Here is a 21,701-nt window from a genome sequence, read left to right as displayed (position 1 = left end):
GGTCAGAAATCCTCAGGAAGGCTACTTAAATGAGTTTTCCTTTGAATTCATGCAGGTTTCTTTTCTGGACAGAGTGGGGCCAAAGTCCTACCATCTCCAGGTCACGTCTTGATGGTTCAGAGCAATCTGTGCTTGTTAGCACCGGACTGGCACGGCCTAACGGCGTCTCCATAGACTACCAGGTCTGCTTCTTCTACTTGCCTAAAGTGCTTACGCTGCAGGCTGCCGTCCATGTTGATTTCATGCCTTATCTAGCAGCTTTAGGGCACCAAGAACATATAACCCTTCGTTCTTAATACAACAGATGCATGAAGTTTGTCTTCCAACTGCATTGCAGGAAAATAAATTATACTGGTGCGATGCCCGCAATAACAAGATCGAAAGAATCAACCTTGAGCGGGGTGAACAGAGGGAGATTGTGTTCTCATCGAGTGGGGTGGATATGTTTTCCATAGCAGTCTTCGGAGCTTACCTCTTCTGGTCTGACAGGTAATTTATTTTTCCATAAATGTTACAGTCTCTAAGAATGGCCTAAGAAAGCAGATATCGTCCCACTTTCCCTACAAGGTCACAATGCTAGCGCAAAAAAGACACATTTGATTATTTCAGAATCTCCCACGGTTCAATATCATTCCAAGGATAGGTTACCTCACCTTCTGTTAGAGCAGCTGTGTACTTATTTTAATGAGTTCTTTGCTTTTAATTAGTCGAGGGCCATTGATTTAGCGAGTGTCAAACTTTCGGTCTTGTGCCCCCCTGACGGTAGAGCCTACGCCAACGGATCCATCCGCCGTGCTTCCAAAAAAGATGCTGTGGATGTAGTGACCATCAGGAGTGGCTTGGGTGTCAGCCTGAAAGATGTGAAGGTCTTTAACCAGGATCGGGAGAAAGGTTGAGGTTTCACTTAATGCCAGTTTTCCTGTTTTTTTGGACATCACACCAATGCACACAAGTCTATACCAGATAAAGCAGGAGTGTCTAGTCCCACTTCTGGAAGACCTCTTTTATCCAGAGTTATTGGTTCTAGTAACCCTAAAGACCTTAATTAGCTAGTTTATGGGTAGTTAATTAGGATTGGAGGATTAGAGCCAAATTTAAATGGAAAATAGCCATCCAGGAGAAGGATTTGGACACTCTTGCTGATAACAAAACACTCTGTGTTTACACAAATGCACAGAAGATCAATTAGACTTGGTATCTCTTGCAGTAAATATATGAAAACTTTCTTTTTTTGTGTATTATACTTGGGTAGTTCATCCAAATATGAGATCCACATAATGAACTAAAACTGTATTATTTGCTTGACATTTAGAGTTAAAGTTTTGCATGCTAAAGCATTGAAAGAGCTACAGTAATGTTATGCTGGTTTCACACCAAACTTTGAGAACTGCATCACTGACTCTAGTTCACTTGTGGAATGTTTTCCCCTAACATGAATTTTCACTTTAGTTGAATTATTTGAAAGTGCGCAGTACACGTTATTAAGGCAAATTCCACGTTCACATCAAACGCGTTGCATTCCATGTCATTCGCACAGCAGGGTGAATATTTTTCCTATATTTCTGCGTTTGAATTGTATGTAGTCTACTCGCACAAATACTTAATTCCACTAGTTTGATGTGCATCCAGCATTAGGTGGAATCATTTGATTAGACACTTGTAGGAAACCTGATCTCTGATTTTCCGACTTCTTTACCCAGGTACGAACGCTTGCAGCAAATCAAACGGAGGATGCCAGCAACTTTGTTTTACTTGGGGAATAACCGGAAAACATGCGCATGTGCTCATGGATATCTTGCTCAGGATGGACTCAGGTGTAATCGGTACGAGGGTTACCTGCTTTACTCTGAGAGGACCGTCTTGAGGAGTATTCATCTATCGGACGAGAATGACCTCAACTCGCCTATTAGGGCATACGAGAACCCGGTTTATTTTAAAAACATCATAGCTTTGGCCTTTGATCATCGACAGATCGCACATGGAATCAATCGGATTTTCTTTAGCGATGTTCATTATGGGAATATTCAAGTCATCAATGACGACTGGACTGGAAGGCGCATCATTGCCGAGAGTAAGTGGGCTTATTTATATTAATGAGTTATTTACTTTTTTGTTGGAAATATAGGGATCGTTATCCCAAAATTGAAAAGTATGTCATTATTTACTCACCTTTCACTTGCTTTAAACCTGTTTGACTTTCTTCTGATATTCATTTGTTTTCCCTACTACGGAAGTCTCTAGTAACATGTTTTCAGCTCTTTTCATAATATCTAATTTAGTGTTCAACAGAATAATAAGGTTTGGAACCATTTGAAGGTGAAAACTATCCCTTTAATTGTTGTCTACTTCTTCTTTCGTCTACTGAGTTAACAATTTTGTTTACTAGGAATTCCAGTGTCTTCAAAAGCCATATTTGCCAACATAAAGTAAATGTTGAGTTAATTCCTTCCGAACAGTAGGATGATTTTCAAGATTTCAGACATCCTTGACCTTTTCATGTCTGTCAAGTCTGTGAAGTTGAAACATTGATTGGGAAATTGGTTGTCAGAACTTTTTTTGGCTCGTTTCTTTCTTCATTCAGCTTTATACTGTCAATGTAACACATGTATTTGCTTTAGTTCCAATGCAGCTTCACATTTGTAGGGGCATCACAGCCAATTAACGCCGGCAAAATGTAAATAAATTATCTGTACAGGGTACAGCCAATTACTCCGATAAAGCAGCGGCACAGTAGCCGGCATTGAAATTCATACCTCATGTGATTTATCAGGCCCTAACCTTGTCAACATTAACACACGTCTCATTTAATCAGTATGCCATTAACCTGCAGAGCTGTCAGTTCACAGCTGCCGTGCTGAACGATAGCTTGCCTGAGAGGAATTGTGATATTTGTCAAACGAGGCCGTGGCAGGCGCTGGGATTGTTACACCTGACCCTAGACGCTAAGCTTTATCCTTTGTCATGGATTTATGCTGATATATTGCAGACATGTATGTTGGCGTTCGGCTGATAAACAGCTTGCTTGTACGTACTCTTGTATGATAGATGTGATAGAATGGATGGGAGCTTTTAAGTTGACTGACGTTTTTAGTTGAACTGACATTTTTATTGTAGATCATTTGTTATTATTTATTTACATATGCAGTTATTTATTTAAATGTTGAGTTTACGGTGGGACTTGTCTTTATTCGGATTCTTGACTTTATACAATTTCTTGATTATATTGTGGGTGTACTAAAACATGCCTTCATGCTTGATAATTTGAAAAACACATTCTTTTTTTACATAATTGACATTATTAATAGGGCTGCATGATTAATTGAAGGCAATTTTGGCGATTCACACTTTATTTTGATGGTCCGTTTGTTGAATTTAAGTTACATTGCATCTACATGCCAACTAATTCTCATTAGATCTTAAGTAGACTGTTAGGGTTGGGGTTAGTGTAAGTTGACATGTACTTGCTAAGTTTCTTAACGTCAGTTAAATGTCTGCTGAAGGAGCAGTATCAACAGATATTAAGCAGTCTACTAATACTTAAATGGACCATCAAAATAAAGTCGTATCCAATTTTGATGCACATTTTGTCAGTAAAGTCAGCTCTGTAATCAGTAGTAAAACAGCAGTACATTCTATCAGATAAAGCAGCGCTTATTACACTGAGCCATAATTTACTGACTAACTTTGCAAAAGATGTAATGGGCAGCTGTTTGCATCATTTATTTATTTAATTTTTATTATTTTGTAGCCTGAATTAGCTAAGCTTTTGTTAGGTTAGCGTGTTCTTGTTTTTGTTTTGCTGTTTTGTTTATTGCTTGTAGCAGATAGGTTTTTCTTCTTTTCTAGCCATGTTTTTGTTACTTATTTAGTTATATAGAAGATGCACGTTATATTATTTCCACATATAGGTAAGATTTAGATGACTTTGGGTGTTTTATTCCTTTGATGCGTTACCTGTTTACCTTTATACTTTGTGTGTTAATTGGTTTTCCTTTGTATTTGTGCAATATTTATTTTCACATTTGTTTATAAGTATTGAGGAAAATGTCAAGCTGTCCATTTCAAGTGTCTGTTTTTTATGTTTGGCACATACCTTTTTGTGGCTTAAACAAGCAAATTTTGGGGTTTTTGGCTGTAATGGACATATTTGTATTCTGGTCTTCGGAGGAGGTTTACTACTGATCACAGAACCGTTCTCCCCTGATAAGATGTTTATAAAAATGGCACTTTTTGCTGAATTACAATGTTTATTTCATTTAGATTAATTGTGGAGCCTGGTTTGAATTGTGAATGTGTTTTTTCTGACAAAATATGTTGTGGTTTTTTTGGTTGTCCAAGTGTGTTATTGGTGAATACCGAAGAAAGTGTTTTATTACTGCCATATCCAAACTCTTGCCAAAGCAGCAAGTTCTGTCTACTTCAGAATAGATAAGGATAGTGTCAGCATTGTCGTATTCAGAACCTAATAATACTGATCAAGAGGACTGTGCTGAACGTTTGCATGTATATGCATTGCAAAACATTAGTGTCAATGTTATTATTCTTGTTGTTTTTGAATAAGTGAAGTTTATTTAAACTAATTTAGAGAGGCCACTATAAATATCCTCAGTTCCATATAACAGCCATCTTTGTTTTGAAGAATCCTCCATTCCACACCTACTTCTCCTCCTTTCCTAGATGGGCGGCATGGTGGCCCAGTTGGTCTAGTCCTTACCAAGCCAGCCAACGTTTCTGTGTGGAGTTTACACGTTCTCCCCGTGCTCACGTGGGTTTGCCCCGGGTTCCCTGGTTTCCTCCCAACATCCAAAAACATGTAACTTAAGTTAATTGACTAATCAAAATCGGCACCATACCTAATAAGTAGTTATCTCTTAAGAGCAATTACTATCTGTTCATTAGCTACTACAGCAGGGGAGTTTTCAAGATCTGCCTGAGTTCAAACTCCCCTCTCGCCTTGCAAATGAAAGGGAGCCCCGGGCTCGAGGATATTATGAGTTCGGGGCTCTGTCCCGGTACAGCATGCCAAACAAGCTTTATAATCAATCATCAGCTAAGTGTGAACTCTTAAAACTTAAATATCGAAATACTTAAATAACTTCAAATGGGCCACTATGTGACATCACAAACCATAGAAAACAACAATATAGTCTAAATGCACTGTTCGTTTTTCAAAAGGGATTTTATTTATTTTACATATCTCCCTTTGGAGTGGACTTTGAGATTTGTAACTTTTTTAAGCCCAAACTCTTTTAAGCCCACACTGACTATAACTTAAAAAGTGTCAAATCACATTAGAAACCATTTAATTGTTTGCAGCATTGACTTAACCAGGCATCTGTTTTTCCTCGCAGAACTTCTGCTTTTCAACCACCCTAGAGATTGTAATACATAAAACTCCCAGTAAATCTGCAGTTTGTAAAATACTCACACGAGTCTTTCTGGCACTAACAATTATATCATGTATAAAGTCACTTAAACAACTTTTTTTTTCCTCATTTTGATGCTCTGTTTGACTTAACAATCTTGTCTACATCTACAACATATGTTTGGGTTTTGGGGTGAGTTCTGACCTGGACATGCTTTCGTACATTTCTTCTGACAGCTGTAGCTGTGTGTTTCATCCTGCAGGTCAGTTCAAATCTGACATTTTGTTGCTTCTCAAACTCAAAGGCGGCCAAGACCAGACAGTTGCTTGTCTGGGTGAATTTTCTCAGACCTCTATAGTTTCCCTCCAGTTCTAATGATTAAAGCTGTTGTTTTTTTGACAGTGTTAACAATGCTTCTAGTTTCAAAGCTTTTTATTGATAACGGTTCACTCTGTTCAGTCAGCGTGAACTTTCACAGACTGAAGAATCACACCTAACCTTTCTTCCTTTTCATGTTTGTGACTGTCAAAACTGTCATACGAGCACCCTGTGTGTTTCTTCCTGCGTTTGCCTCAGGGTTTTAGTTCTTTTTACACTTAAATTCCAACATGTTTGGATTGCATGTTGTTTATAACTTCTTTCTGAAGGTATACCTTTAGAGGAAGGTATAAAATATGCCAGGATTTTCTCACCCTTATGTTGTTTTAAAGCCTGCTTGTCTACTGTGAAAGAATTTGAAAGAATAACGTCACTGCTCATTTTTTATGTGATGACATGTGATGGATAGGATTATACAATAGTGTATGTTCACTTGACCTGTTTGCTATATTTCAAATCTTTGTGAGAGGAAAATATTCACATTTATTCACTGAAGATTTTTTCTTGTCTAGATGATACATTGCATTATTAAGATTTATGTGATGATGATATTGATTGCGAAATATAAAACAAGGAAATAAACTGATTGGTCTCCGAAGACCTACACTTTTTTTTCTATTTCTTTGTATTTTTTATTGTATTGGTATGTTTAAATATGAAATATTACAATTTTTCACTTTAATTTGTCAAAAAGCAGTAATCAGTCACTAGTTTTAAAATTAAGATTAATGTCTTTGAATTGTATGTTAAATTTTCATGCATTAGGATCAAGGCTTAACACTCGCCAACCCGCCAAATGTGGGTAGATTTCAGCGGTGGTGGGTAAGACAGACACTCCCACTAGCCACTTTGGCTGGTTGAAAATAATTTTCCCGGATAATAATTCTTAAAAGCAGGGTTCGACAATAAGGATGGTCCAATATGCATGCAAAGGCGATCTTAGAATTGAGAAGAAACATAACTGACAAAAATAATTGTGTAAGCAGGTGAATACCGAATGAGAGGATAATCACTCGCGCTAACAGCTGAGGTGATGTGCATGACTGTTTAAAACGCCTGCGCGCTCCTGTTTCCTTGCGTGAAGCAACTGTGTCTAGAAACACAGCTGATGTGATCGGTTCTCTTTCAAATAGACTAGATAAAAGTGATGAACATGCACCCGACAGTCTTTCTGCTTTCAAGATTTCCAGATTTGTCTTTTTGTAAGCAGCACCAGTTGCTTTCGCTTTAACTATTCCTTGAACTATCTATGTGATCATCCTTTCATTATCACACACAGTATTTTTTTACCTGCTTTCTTTTGCCTTAATATGGTTTAATTATTATCTTTTACAATAATATTGCTTTAATATGAGATTAACTCCCCCTTTATGTGTAGTTAACTGGTAATCTTGGACCTTTAGCCAGGACAGACACTGTGCACATGTTTTGTTAAATAAAAAGTATTTTATACAATTGTATTTAGCTTGTTTTGACACATTTAAAAATTGTGGCTAAGAAATAATTAATTGTTTATGTTTGGTGTGGTCAGAGATAAATTTGTTAAATCCTTTATTTTCAGCTCTGATAATTATGTGAAATAAAAACTAATTGTAGTACTATGAAACCATGACCCATTTGCTCATGATTATTGAGCAAGCTCATATACGACACACAAAAGTGATATGAATGAGGAGGCATGTGGAGATAAATCTATTATTTTCCTCAAATTTTTTTTCAAAATAAGTGACACAATTTTAATCAATGCTGCGACTGACATTCCAATTGAACTTGAAATAAATTTTCAATTGCGAGACATAAAGCCTACAAAAGTCATAACTGTAACATGCAAACAATGAATTGCAATACAAAATCTGAATTGGGACAAACTCGTAAACACGAGATATAATCTCATAATTCTACGATGCAAGTTCTGAATTATGAAATGTAATATCGGAATTGCGATTTGTAAACTCAGTTGTGAGAAAAACTCAAATTGTGATTCATAAATTGAATTACAAGATGTGAACTCTGAACTGTGATGTGTAAATTGCGAGACAAACTGAATTGCAATGCTTAAAATGATTTGCGAAATGCAAACTCTAAGCTGTGAAAATCTGAGTTGTGATTTGTGAACTGATAATTGTGAGATTTAAATTCTGAATTGTGATTCATAAACTGAATTGACCACAAACTCTGAACTATGAATTATGAACTCTGAATTGCGATTTGTAAACTCATAATAGTGAGACCAGTGTTTCTCCAGTGTTTTGAGCTGCTGTGACGCGTTCTCCCCCATCTAGCGTCTCATCGAACCTGACCTCTCCCGGAAGCTCTGCGAGTCTCCCATGCATTATAAAGCTTGAAGCATTAGAATCGGTATTCAGTATCAGCCGATCACCATGACAAGGAATCGGTCTACTTCCGTATCAGCTGCAAAAATCCTGATCTGAGCATCCCTAGCTTTGACCCAACTTGGCTGTAAGAGCAGCAATACTCCCTCTGGCTGTACAAGACTGATCTTGGTAAGTCAGTAACCCTTAGAAAAAAGAATTATACTTAAGTAAAGGTCAAGTATAAAAGTATACTTTATTAAGTAAGTAATTAAGCCCAAAACAAAAGCAGCACACTTTGTGGATTAAAACCACCACCCCCACCCCCAAAACTGTAAACCTAGGGTAAACACTCGTGAGACTCGTGATATGTGAACTCTGAACCATGAACCTTGAACTACAATTTGTAATCCAATAACTGCGAGACTAAACTCTAAATTGTTATTCATAATATGAATTGTGATATGTAAACTCAGAATTCTGAAACATAAACTCTGAATTGTGATTTGTAAACTTCAAATTGCGAGACTTAAACTCTGAATTGTTATTCGTAAACTGAATTGGGAGATGTTTACTCAAAATTGTGAAACGTGAACACTAAATTGTGATTTGTTAACTGATAATCGTGAGATCTGTCATTTGTAAACTGAATTGCGAGATGTAAAGTCAAAGTTGTGAAACATGAACGCTGAATTGCAATTCATAACTTAATTGCGAAACAAACTCTGAATTGTTATTTGTGAAATGAATTGCGGTATATAAACTCTGAATTATGAGATGAAAACTGAATTGCGAAATATGAACTCAAAATTGTGTTCACTCATTTGAGATTCATAAACTCTGAATTGTTATTTGTAAACTGAATTGCAAGATGAAAACTGAACTATGAAACGTGAACGCAGAATTGTTATTTGTAAACTTATGATAATTGCTAGACTTAAACTGAATTGTTTTTAAGTCATAACTGAATTGCGATTCGTAAGCTGAATTGCGAGATGTAAGCTCAAAATTGTGAAACGTGATTACTAAATTGCGAATTGTGAACTTATAATTGCGAGACATAAACTCTAAATAGTTTTTTAGTCGTAAACCGAATTGCAAACCGTGATGCAAACTGTGAAACAATGAAATGTGAACTCTAGATTGCGATTTGTAGACTTAAAATTGTGAGACTTAAATTCTGAATTGTGATTCGTAAACTGAATTGCAGTATGTAAACTCTGAATTATGAGATGTAAACTGAACTGTGATTTGTGAATTCACAATTTTAAGACAAACTCTGATTTAACTCTGAATTCGTAAACTGAATTGCAAGATGGGATATCTGAACTATGAAACGTGAACTTTGAAATGCGATTTGTAACCTTAATTGTGAAACTTAAATTTTTAATTTTGATTCGAAAACTGAATTAGGAGGTGCCAACTCAGAACCATGAAACATAAATTCTAAATTGCGATATGTAAACTCATAATTGCGACACTTAAACTCTGAATTCTTATTCGTAATCTCAGTTGTGAGATGTAAACTCAGAATTAAGAGACGTAAACTCCGAATTTCGAGAAACAAGTTTTGTGAGGTCACAATATTTTAATTTTTCTTATGATGTAAGCACGTTTCCATAAGTTAACAATGTTTAGGTGAATAAATAATGATAAACATTTTCCTGCTAGACTAATTCCTTTAAAATGACATTGGCCTCAGGGTTATTTTTAGCCTTGGAAAACCAAACCCAAAAAACAAACGGTATAATAAGCCATTTAAAAGTCATGTCTAGCTTGTGAATTAAGAGAAGAGCCATTGTAAGATGGTCTGTAAGAGAATATTAAATACATTTACCTCACTTTCTCATAATACGTGGAGCCTTTTAAAGCCTTTTTTATTTATTTATTTAATTTTTTGCTGTGTGTGGGGAAAATCAATGGCAAGTCAGAGGTGAAAAAGAGTCCGTATTTGCTAAGTTCAACAGACAGCGAGTGTGAACCGTGCCAGGAGGGCTCGACAGACCATGATCAGCCTTCAGGCCTATAGAAAAGAGCGAAAGACAGCGATGCCACAGGAAGAAATCTGTCTTTGTTAGCCAGAGGAAGGTGATGGATCGCAGACAGGACCTGATCCCTTGACACATACTTAATATATGGCAGTGTAAGTTACGTAACTGTCGTTGGAGCCTGGAGTGGAAATGTCATGTCGCTCTTATTTCTGGTGTTTTTATTAAAGTGTTGATCCTGATAACCTCTGGTAAACAAATACTGGGTTATTGCTGTTTAAAGTCAAGTTCGCTGTCTTAGAATTGATTGGTACAAAATTGGGGCTTGTGTTATATTTGATTGGATGGTTGGTTGGTTGATAGATTGACTGCATATTTATTTGTGTATACTTGAATAATTAGCTTTTTTATATGTAATAGTATAAACAATTAAAATTTCAGCTATATTACACTTAAAGATAACATGTACCTAATTGGTTTAATAAGTTAAATTGTTCTCTGGTATCTACATAGTAGGATTATTGCTTCGATAAGTTAAAAAAAAAACTCCAGGAATGGTTTTATAAGCTAATTACCCCATAAAATACCTACAGAATCATAAGGTCCATGATTGACCATATATGGTTTGTGTCGTGAATATTAATGAGCTCTGCTCTAATGTGCTGCTCTTACAGACACACACAGAGCTGAACACGGACAAATATAAACCCAATCCATACCTGCCAACACTCGTTTTTCCCAGGAGTCTCCTGTATTTAGACCCATCTCCATCTCCGTTTTGTTTTTTCTCCTGCAAAATTCTCGTAATTTCAAGCATCCCCCCAACCACCCCCCAACCTCAGCATATTGGGACGGTCTGTGAAACCCCAACATTGTTATAGGATCTCAGTGCAGCAGTTGCCCGAAACACGCTTCATAGTACAGTTACTAACACCACAATACCCAGTACCTGGTTCTCAACAGTGTTCTCGACACCCCCGATCCTAACCCCCCGGTCTCCCGGATTTTCAGAGACAAATGTTGGCAGGTATGACCCAATCACAGTAACATTAACCTATTTTGCTTATCAGATCTGTTGTGGATAAAAGCTAAATTATATTTAAACTTGACAAAGAAGAGTGATAGAGATGTATCATTGTATTTTGAAGCTAGTCAAAGAAAACACAGCCAGGACTTATTATCAACCTCTGCATGAACAGAGGACAGTTGAGCTGAGTGATTTCAGTCTACATGTGTTTGTTGAAATATACACATCAAATTTCACATTAAACACGATACATTAACAAAAGATGTAACTAAACATACCTCATGTCTCTTCAGAGTGGAGATGAAATCTTGGATTTTGCATCCTGACGCGAGTTTGAACATGTCTGATGCTGCCGTTGCCCAGTGACGCACAGCAAATAATTTGGGGCTCACATTTTCAAAATAAAAGTCCCACATGCATAGTGAAACATATACTCCTGAGGCATGCATATTAATGATCTCAAAGCTTTTTTAGGATCTCAGAGCTGCATATGAGTCTGTGTTCTCCTGATGCCATATCTGTCAATCCTCCCGTTTTTCCCAGGATTCTCCCATATTCTTAATCTTTCTATGAAGGGTGGCAATAAACATTAAGGAGCCGAGCCTCCCTATACGCAAATCATACCGCCGTACCACCAGGGGACGCCCCTTGCTTTTAAATGTGAATCTGTTCTGTGTTTTTTATTTTATTTAGGCACGAAAACATTTTCCCTTCCTTTTCATTGCAGGCGCCGTCGCCCCTCCTATGCAATCCTCAAATCAGTCAGTTCATTTAGCGTTGGGAAGGTGCTGTATCCCTTATTTTCACATCCCAATGTTCATAGGTATGCGTGGCTTCTTGTCAGGTCCAGATGAATGACCTAAAGTAGGCATAAATGCAAATGTGAAGGGCGTGGCCCGTGAGTATCGTCACATTGACACCATTTTACACTCATGGAATTTAAATGAGAACAAGGAAAAGGTGGTATCCGAGGCTCACATTATGCGCTTTTCCATATTCTGATCTTTTATTACTCTACTATGCCTTGGTATTTCCAGATTTTTATTATAGCATTATTATTATTATTATTATTATTATTATTATTATTATTATTATTATTATTATTATTATTATTATTATTAATAAAATGATGACTATTTTTAATATTTACAATATTTTAAATTGCTAATTTTCTTTAAGTTTAAAGCTGAAGTACTAATATAAAACAACTAAAACTTCATAACTAATATGATGTAAAAATATATATTTTTAAAAAATGTATGTGCAATTTTTATGCAACATTTGTTTATTTATTCATTCTCACAAGTGCATATATGCATAAAATGTTACAAATTCAGTTAACTTTTGATGAGTAATGTAATAATAAAGTAAAAAAATTATTTCATTATCAATTATATAAATTAAATTTAATGTCTTTATTACACATTTCAGTCAGTTCTTAAATCATGACATAAAGCTTCACTCTCGTTTCCTCTGAAAGCGCTACAGTACAGGAGCGAAATTGGCTTGCGCAGGCCATTTACATTGACTTGAAGTGTTTGTGACTCTTTACCCGCATGATGGATTGCAGACGTTTGCAGCTCTGCAGACACTTTGTAACAAAGTTTGCTGTGATCTATTACGGAGCTCTAGAGGAGACGCATGTAATATCACCGCAGTCATTTCTCAGAAGTTTGCTCTTCATTTCAGCTCTTTGCTTGCGATATTGACTGTATTCTGGATTTTTCTTTTCCAACGGTCAATGGCAAATGGTCTGAAGTGATTTGTAGAGCTGGCAGTGAAAGTCTCGAATTGTCCTTCATCAAACATGCTTAACGCTTGTTAAATCCTTGTTATTTTCACCACAGGTAATACAATGTGTTCCATTGGATGGCACCAGTCACTTCTAAAGAGATTGTTCACCAAAAAATGAAAATGAACTGTTGATGTACTCGTAGGAAACTTGATGAGACTTGATAATGTTTCATTAGTAAAGTAAGGAATAAATGATGACAGACTGTTGAATTATTGGTAAAACAATACACACACAAGGTGGCGATGTGGCCACAGGTGTGCATTATTTTCTAATTATTCAACAGATCACAGTGAGTTATTCTAGCCTTACAAGGGTACTATTTTACGTTTACGCCCCATTCACATGGGCCGTCAGCGTCAACGCTTCCCATTCACTTTGAATGGGTGAAGTCAGGTGTTGCCGAGCTGCATTGTGGATCCGTCGGCGCCACGAGTCAGCCAATCAGATCGCTTCATGCAAATACCCCAGCTCAGAAAGTAGCCGATTGCAGACTAATTTCATTGGCTGATGCTGCTATGACGATTGCGTGAACCCCAACTTCAGACACGCCCTCGGTCAAGCATTGACGCTGAAGCCCCGTGTGATTGCACGGTCAGTCAGTTTTGTGGCTAATTCGTAATTCAGTTGTATGTATGATTTTTAAAAGGAGGCATGGAGCCAAACTCCACTGTCATTGAGAATAAGCAAATCATATGAAATTGTACAAATGAGATTTTCATATGAATTAGACACTAAATTGAAAAGTTCTGAATTGCTGTGAGATCGCATTGGTTATTCTGTTTGTTCTGCAGTTATCACAGCCTGATCTCATAAGGAAATGTAACTATTTTACATCTGAATTCGAATGAGTTAGTCACTAAATCAAAAGTTATGAATTGCATTGGGATAGCTTTGGTTATTCCACCTATACTATGGTTATTACAGCCTGACCTCACAAGGAAATGTAAGAATTTTATATTTTGTCAGTATAGTGGCAAATTCGTACAAGTTCTGTTGTATGAAAATGTTAAATTTTTAAAAGGAGGTGTAGCACTGAACCCCACCCCTAAACCCAGCCGTCATTGGGGGATATTGTGATAATTGTATGAATTAGATTGTACAAATTCACACACATTATCCACTAAATCAAAAAGTTCCGAATTGCCATGAGATAGCATTGGTTATTCTGCTTATACTACAGGTATCACAGCTTGTTCTTATGAGGAAATGGAACTATTTTACGTTTTGTCAGTTTAGTTGTTAATTTGTACGAATTCATAGACAAATACGAGTTTTGTCATATGAAAATGTACGATTTTTAAAAGGAGGTGTAACACCAAACCCCACCCCTAAACCCAAACGTCATTAAGGGAAGAATATTGTTATAAATTGTGTGAGTTAGATCGTACGAATTCATACACATTAGCCACTAGATCAAAAAGTTACGAATTGCCGTGAGATAGCATTAGTTATTCTGCTTATACTACGGTTATCACAGCCTGACCTTACAAGCAAATGTAACTATTTTACGTTTTGTCAGTATAGTGGCTAATTCGCACAAGTTCTGTCGTTTGAAAATGTATGATTTTTAAAAGGAGACGTTGCAGCAAACCCAACCCCTAAACCCAAACGTCATTGGGGGATAAGCAAATTGTAATAAACTGTATGAATTAGATCGTACGAATTCATACACATTAGCCACTAGATCAAAAAGTTACGAATTGCTGTGAGATAGTGTTTCTCACACCTAAACCTGTTTTGTTTTTGTTTTATTTGTTTTTTGTCCACAAACACAAGTTTCTATCACATCTCATTCAAAGTCTTTTGTTTTGTTTTGATGTGATTTTGTCTCTTGTAGGCTGTGGAATAACTACAAGATTCATACACCATACATCATTTTGTTTTTATCACAGTTCAGATACTATTAAGCATAGTATTGGTCAGAAGATTTAATGGCAAACTGAAGTATAAAGTGATGTCAAAAAAATCGTTGATTCATTTAGGCTGAAGTGACTTCTTCTAAATGCAAATTTTGCCGCATATTAGATAATAGATATGCTTAAGCCTAACATACTGATCATTTATAAACATTATTTTTAATTTCACGGGACCTTTAATGCACTGGTAGTTACAGTCAGTGACAAATATTATACCTACTGTATGTTTTACCTACTGAGATTGTAACGAGTAATAATATTACAGAAAATATAAGCAATGCATTACTGATAGTAACGCACTTCTGTAATCATGTTACTATTGTAATATGTTACCCCAACACTGTATATCAACATATTAAAATAAAAGTCTCAGCGTGGACTATAATAGTACATGTATTTTTAATGTAGAGGTAGTTATATAGGATATAAATAACTGAAACAAATAATGAAATTAAATAAAAGGCTTTTGGTCTAAAAAATGTAATAAAATTATTATTTATAATAGTATATTGTTTATAAAATGCAATAATATGAAAATGATTGTTTTATCCTAAAAATATGACTTCATGATAAATCATTTATAATAGTATATTTAAATCTGCTTAAACTTATTAAAACTGCTTTAAAATCAGGCAAATAAATCGACATTTAATCCAGCATGCTCAGTGTTTTCCACAGCTAAAAAAAATCTTTATTTATTTATTTTTTAAGGTGTCGATTAGTATTGACGTAGGTTTTTGCAACACATCTTGACCTTTTCTGAGACCTGGCTGTTTTTTCCATCGACCATCTGTCTGTTTTTTCTTCTGTTTGAGTCACGTCTGAAAGAACCTGTGGAGTTTGTAGCCCTCCGTCTGCTCTTCTGGCCTTCAGACCATTTTGTGTGCACTTCAGGGCTTTTTAAAGTGGATGTGATTGATCGAAGGTTTAAAAATACATGTTTCAGTTTTTGATTTTACAGTCCTTTTCTTGTATACTCGAGTGTCTGGCATTGAGTTTGTGTCTTCTTCAGATTTTGAATTAAAGAAAAAAAAAAGTATGTAAGTTGAACTATATGAGTGTTATGCAATTATATGCTATTTTTCTACTTTGACTTGCTGATCTATCCACATTTCTTTCTTTCGTTGGTTCGTTTGTTGGTTCGTTCGTTGATTCTTTTCTTGTCCGCTCGTTTGTTCGTTCCTGCATCCGTTTGTTTGGTCGTTCATTTGGTTGTTCGTTTGGTCGTTTGTTCGTTTATTTAATAATTAATTAATCAATTTATTTATTCATTCATACATTTGTTAATTCATTCGTTCAATCGTTCATTCATTTCTGTTTTAAGAACTTTTTATTTCTGAGTAGTTTGTCAAAAATATGTTAAATTAAATTAGACGTGTTTTGATGGCATATATAGCACTACTATAAAATCTTGCAATGTCCATGTCTGCTAATCTGTGTAGCTTCTAGATGAAAATGCTTTCAAATAGCATAATGCTTTTGACACATTTGACAAAAGAAAAGATGTAAATTAGACAGTATTTTGGGGCTAACATTAGCATCTTTCATTACTTTATATTCCAAATCAAATGTGGGATATTCATATTTTTGTCTAACATTTGACTAGGAGCATACTTCATGTCTGATAAAGTTTGCGCACAAATACAAAATGACAATGTTAGCTTTAGTTTTCATCAAAATGCTTAAATTAAAGTCTGCTTGATTCTTAAGATGTTGAGACTTTTATTTAAGTCTGTTGATGTACTTTCAACTGAAACTGAATATTGAGTAGGAGGCGGGGCTTTCTTTTATGTATCCTTCCCTCATAGCAAACTAACGGTAAGAGAGGGTATTAATACGCAGTTGTTGTGGAATACTTCAGGTTGAAATGGATATTAAGGAGGGGGCGGGGCTTTCTTTTGTACATCATTCCCTCATAGCAAACTAACGATAAGTTAGTGTATTAATATGCAGTTGTTATGGAAACCCTCAGGTTGACATCAACAGAAGGATCTCAACTGAATATTGAGTAGGAGGCTTTCTTTTATATATCCTTCCCTCATAGCAAATCAACGGTAAGAGAAGGTATTAATACGCAGTTGTTGTGGAATACTTCAGGTTGAAATGGATATTGAGTAGGGGGCGGGGCTTTCTTTTGTACATCATTCCCTCATAGCAAACTAACGATAAGTTAGTGTATTAATATGCAGTTGTTATGGAAACCCTCAGGTTGACATTAACAGAAGGATCACCAATGCAAACATGGTAACAAATAGTCAGATTTTGATTAAAGATTGCCAAAACAAACACATATTTTCAGTGGATTAACTAACCCGTTTCCTCCGGGTGCTCCATTTCCCCCCACAGTCCAAACACATGCGGTGTAAGTGAATTGGGTAAACAAAGTTGCCTGTAGTGTAGGAGTGTGTGCTGGGTTGTGGCTGGAGGGGTACCCACTGCTTAAGACATATGCCGGAATAGTTGGCAGTTCATTCCACTGTGGCGACCCCTGATAAACAAGGGACTAAGCTGAAGCAAAATGAATGAATGAAAGTAGCGCATTGGCCCTTAACAGAGAAATACATGTGTGCAGATGTAACGGAGGCCAGCTAGTAACTGCTGTGCAGGTAAACCTCACTCCTCTGACCTCTAAAGGTGATCTAGCGACAGACGCTAGAGGCCATGGTCTTTAGCCTCCTTGGTAGAGCAACCGACACCTGTGCAGAAGGTCGCCAGTTCGATCCCAGCTCGGAGCGGGTTAGGAGGTGTTCAACCGATGGGCTTACATTGGTGCCGTGACCCGGATGGGAGTGAGGTTTAGGGGGTGAGTGCAACGGAGGCCAGCTAGTAAGTGCTCTAGTGATAGACGCTAGAGGCCATGGTCTTTAGCCTCCTTGGTAGAGCAACCGACTCCCATGCAGAAGGTCGCCGGTCCGATCCCAACTCGGAGCGGGTTGGGTGGTGTAGGACCGGTGGGGTTACACAGATGTATTTAAGCACAGCTGATACTATTGCTGTAATATTACAACTGTTGTTGTAACAACGTTAAAGCCATTGTTCATTTCTAGAGTTATTTGAGTTATTTCTAGAGTATTTGGCATTGACGTTGCGTCTTCTTTTTCTCCAGATGTTGGTTCTGTGGAGGGACTGGCATATCACCGTGGTTGGGACGTCCTGTACTGGACAAGTTCCACCACTGCCTCCATCACCCGTCACCACATTGACCAGAGCAGAGCAAACGCCTTCAACAGAGACACAGTGGTATCGATGTCTGAGGAAGACCATCCACACGTCCTTACTCTCGACGAATGCCAAAAGTAAGACTGTTGTTTGACATTTCCTTTATATGGGTTGTTAGCATGATTTCACTAATTCCACATAAAAAAATAATTAGCTGAAGGACATTATTAAGTTAAGTTTATGCCTATTTTTAAATATTTACCTTTTTTTGCAACCACTATAAAATATTTTTAGTTGATCTTTTTGTTGCTATTATTCAATTTTATATCAAATAAAGAGCACTGTATAGATATAAGTGTCCAACAATGAAGATAAATTGCTCTCCTCCTATTTGTATATTATTAAGAGTTGTTGTTGTTATTTTTTTTTCTTAAATTTTACTAAATCACACCAGAGGACATTTTTTTTTACAGTAAAGTAACTTCAAACTACATATTATATCATTCTTTAAAAATTGTATTTTGCACACCATTGTTATACAATGAATATATATTATATGTATTATGAGTATATATTATATGTACTATGTATTTTTATAGTGATATTTCGTCTCTCTTAGAAGTACAAAGGAATTAGCTCCTGTTTAAACTGGAATACATCCATCATTGAGAAATGTCAGGAGTTTTTATGTGCACCTCTCCTCAAAATAGCCTTTGTTGATGAATGTGTTTTGATGGCTGTCTTTCCAAAAGGTCAATTAAGGGAGGGATCCTCTAATTATTTCGGAGTAATTAGGCGACAGACCACATACAGAGGATTAAATTTACATCAGTGAGTTATGAGCTTCATAAAAATTCTGATTTGAAAGTAGTGGGACCCATGAAAGAGCTGCATGGCCAAAGCTGCATTCATCTCCAAACACGTTTACGACTTGATCTTGATCTCAGTCAGCACATTTTCTTTCATTTTTAAATATATATAAACACACATAAAAATTGAGTTGCAGTTTTATGAGGTTATGTAAAATTCTTCTACTTTGGCTTGCTGAAATATGATTGACTATTAAAATAATATTAATAGTCTGGTTTAAGTGATAACTAGGGCCAGAATCTTCAGACATTTTTTGCTATTTCTGCCCAGAATTTTGTAAAAAAAGAATAAAAAATCTCTGTATTTATGCAGAACGATTTGAGGAGTATCATAACTTAAAACTTAATAAATGAAATAAAAATAGTACTTAATGTTTACAATGCAAATACAATTAGATACACTTAATTGGTAAACAAAGCAGGTCTATTATATAATATATCTATTAAAGGACAGACAATATTACTTTATAATTATTTACGACTTATTTGTCGATATTACTACTGAAATTAATTTCAAAACTGAAATTTAGTAAATAAATAGACTCAATGATGGGCTAAAAATCAGCAGATTTCTGCACGTACAGATTCTGTGTGGGCCTAGTGATAACCAGCACACTGCTTCTTAACTAGATATGATTGGACATAAATGACCCCAAAAATACTTTCATTAAAAAAAAAAATCAAACATGTTGTGACATAAATAATTGTTAGCAACTTGCGATAATATGTCAATAAATGCATCTGCTAGCATTTGACTAGCTTTTTTTCGTGGAATTGCACATAAATACCAAAATTGGTTGTATAAAGATGCAAAATGATACTGTAAGCATTAGCTTTTGTCAACATTTTCAAAAGAAAACGATAATGTTAGCTTGTTTTCCACAATTTATGATTATACCTCAGTCGTCAGATTTTGTTATTGACATCTATTGCCATTTTGTGGTTTATTTATAAACTAATTTCGAGAGGATCACATGCTTATGATTGACCACAGCTGGGCCTGCATTAGCAATGCAGGATTCACCAATCAGATGATTCCTTACTTACTATAAATAGTCAGAGTTTCTTACCTTAGTTATCTCCATCTTGAAGACTCCCCAGTTCCACCCCTACTCCTCACTCCTTTCCTTGACCGGGCAGCCCAATGGCCCAGTGGTTAGCACTATTGCATTACAGCAAGAATGTCATTAGTTTAAATTCTTACATGGCCAGTAGACGTTTCTGTGCGGAGTGTACATGTTCTCCCCATGCCCGCGTGGGTTTCTTCTGGGTTTTCCGGTTTCCTCCCACAGTTCAAAGACATGCGACATAGGTGAATTGACCAAACCAAATTGGCACCAGCTCTTAATCAGCAATTCTTAGTTGCCAATAGCCATATAATAAGCGGGGGAGTTCTCGAGACCTAACTGAGCTCAAACTCCCCTCTTGCCTTACAAACCGGAGGGAGCCCCAGGCTCAAGGATCTTATGAGCTCAGGGCTCTCTCCCAGGACAGCATGCCAAACACGCTTTATAATCAATCATCAGCCAAGTGTGAACTCTTGAAATACACAAAATCTAATTTAGGATATTCATATTTCCATCAAATGTTTGACTATTAGCACATTTCATGCTTGATACACATTAAATGACAATGTTAGCATTAGCTTTTGCTAATTCTCAACTAGTTTTTGTTAAACACCTAATAGGATTTGTACAAAAGTGAAATTGTATATTAAGTAATCACATGCTAATACAACTATAAGCATCTTGCTAATAATCTCATGCTAATCACTTTTGGTTGACAAAATATACCATTTTGTACCTTTTTAATAGTTGATAAACATATTTTTATGTCATTGAGTGATGTAGAACAATCCTATTTATGTGTCACTTTTTGTTTTTGTCAAATTGTTGAATGTAAACGACGTTGCTATGCTAGCATTACCTTGTGAATTTAGAAAGTAAATGTTTGCTAAATTTGCTTTTTGCCTCTTAGATTGTAAATTCACTTCTTAGCAGTTTAAAGAAGTGTTAGCTATCTTGTAGTCGTAGCATAAAAATGTCTTGTTATCCAAGAACTATTTTACAGTTTCATACACAGACAGCCTTTAGTTGGAGTTTAGCAATTACTACATTAGCTTGTTAGAGTATTAGCATGGCAATAAGTGGCTGCTGCTGTCAGCAAGAAGTCCCACCAATCCAAAATCTGTCAAAGATCACAGCTAGGAGTCACACGCCGGCGTTAGCGGCTAACACTGCAAGGTGCCGTCACACGCTAGACTAACACGCTCATCACAAACACAAGGACACACTTCGCCCTTCGAAGGGCCAGTCTTTTTCTGGCACATTCAAAGAAAAAAAGAGCTGATGCTGTTAGACTGGAGCCATTTCAATTATAATTGCAGATGAATACATTTTTAATGAGGCTATTAGCATACCGTAGCATCAAGGGTCTACTTTTATGTTCTTAGAACTTCTTGTTTTTTGTGTAAATGTGTAATTTGAACGTGGTACTCAAAGACAGCTTGTTTAAAATGAAACAAATTTGAAAATATTTTTTAAAGAGTGAATTATGCACACATAAAAACACAGATTTTGTTATATACTATAACTGCACTTTAAAAATTATTTAAAAATTTAAAACCAAGGGTTAGTAAAATATGGACAAACCCAACATTTATATATATATATATATATATATATATATATATATATATATATATATATATATATATATATATATATATATATATATATATATATATATATATATATATATATATATATGTATGTATATGTATATATATGTATGTATATGTATATGTATGTATATGTATATAATTATTATTATTATTTTATTTTTATTTTTTATTTTTATTCAACTATTGGTTTTGTCTATATTTTATTTTA

General features: G+C 35.9%; 1 protein-coding gene across 1 annotated transcript in view; it reads left to right on the top strand.

Annotated features, from left to right (window-relative positions):
* The window catches only part of lrp1ba (low density lipoprotein receptor-related protein 1Ba), a 407,482-nt gene that overhangs the window by 200,694 nt on the left and 185,087 nt on the right, over nt 1-21,701 (top strand). The window contains 6 exon segments of the mRNA XM_056448564.1: nt 56-182; nt 338-489; nt 767-891; nt 1,701-1,745; nt 1,748-2,071; nt 17,889-18,078. Of these exon segments, the coding sequence (XP_056304539.1) occupies nt 56-182; nt 338-489; nt 767-891; nt 1,701-1,745; nt 1,748-2,071; nt 17,889-18,078 (963 nt within the window).

This window comes from Danio aesculapii, chromosome 22 (genome assembly GCF_903798145.1).
Source record: "Danio aesculapii chromosome 22, fDanAes4.1, whole genome shotgun sequence".
Lineage (NCBI taxonomy): Eukaryota > Metazoa > Chordata > Actinopteri > Cypriniformes > Danionidae > Danio > Danio aesculapii.
Note: the sequence above shows the minus strand (reverse complement) of the source record. Positions and strands in the feature narration are given on the sequence as shown.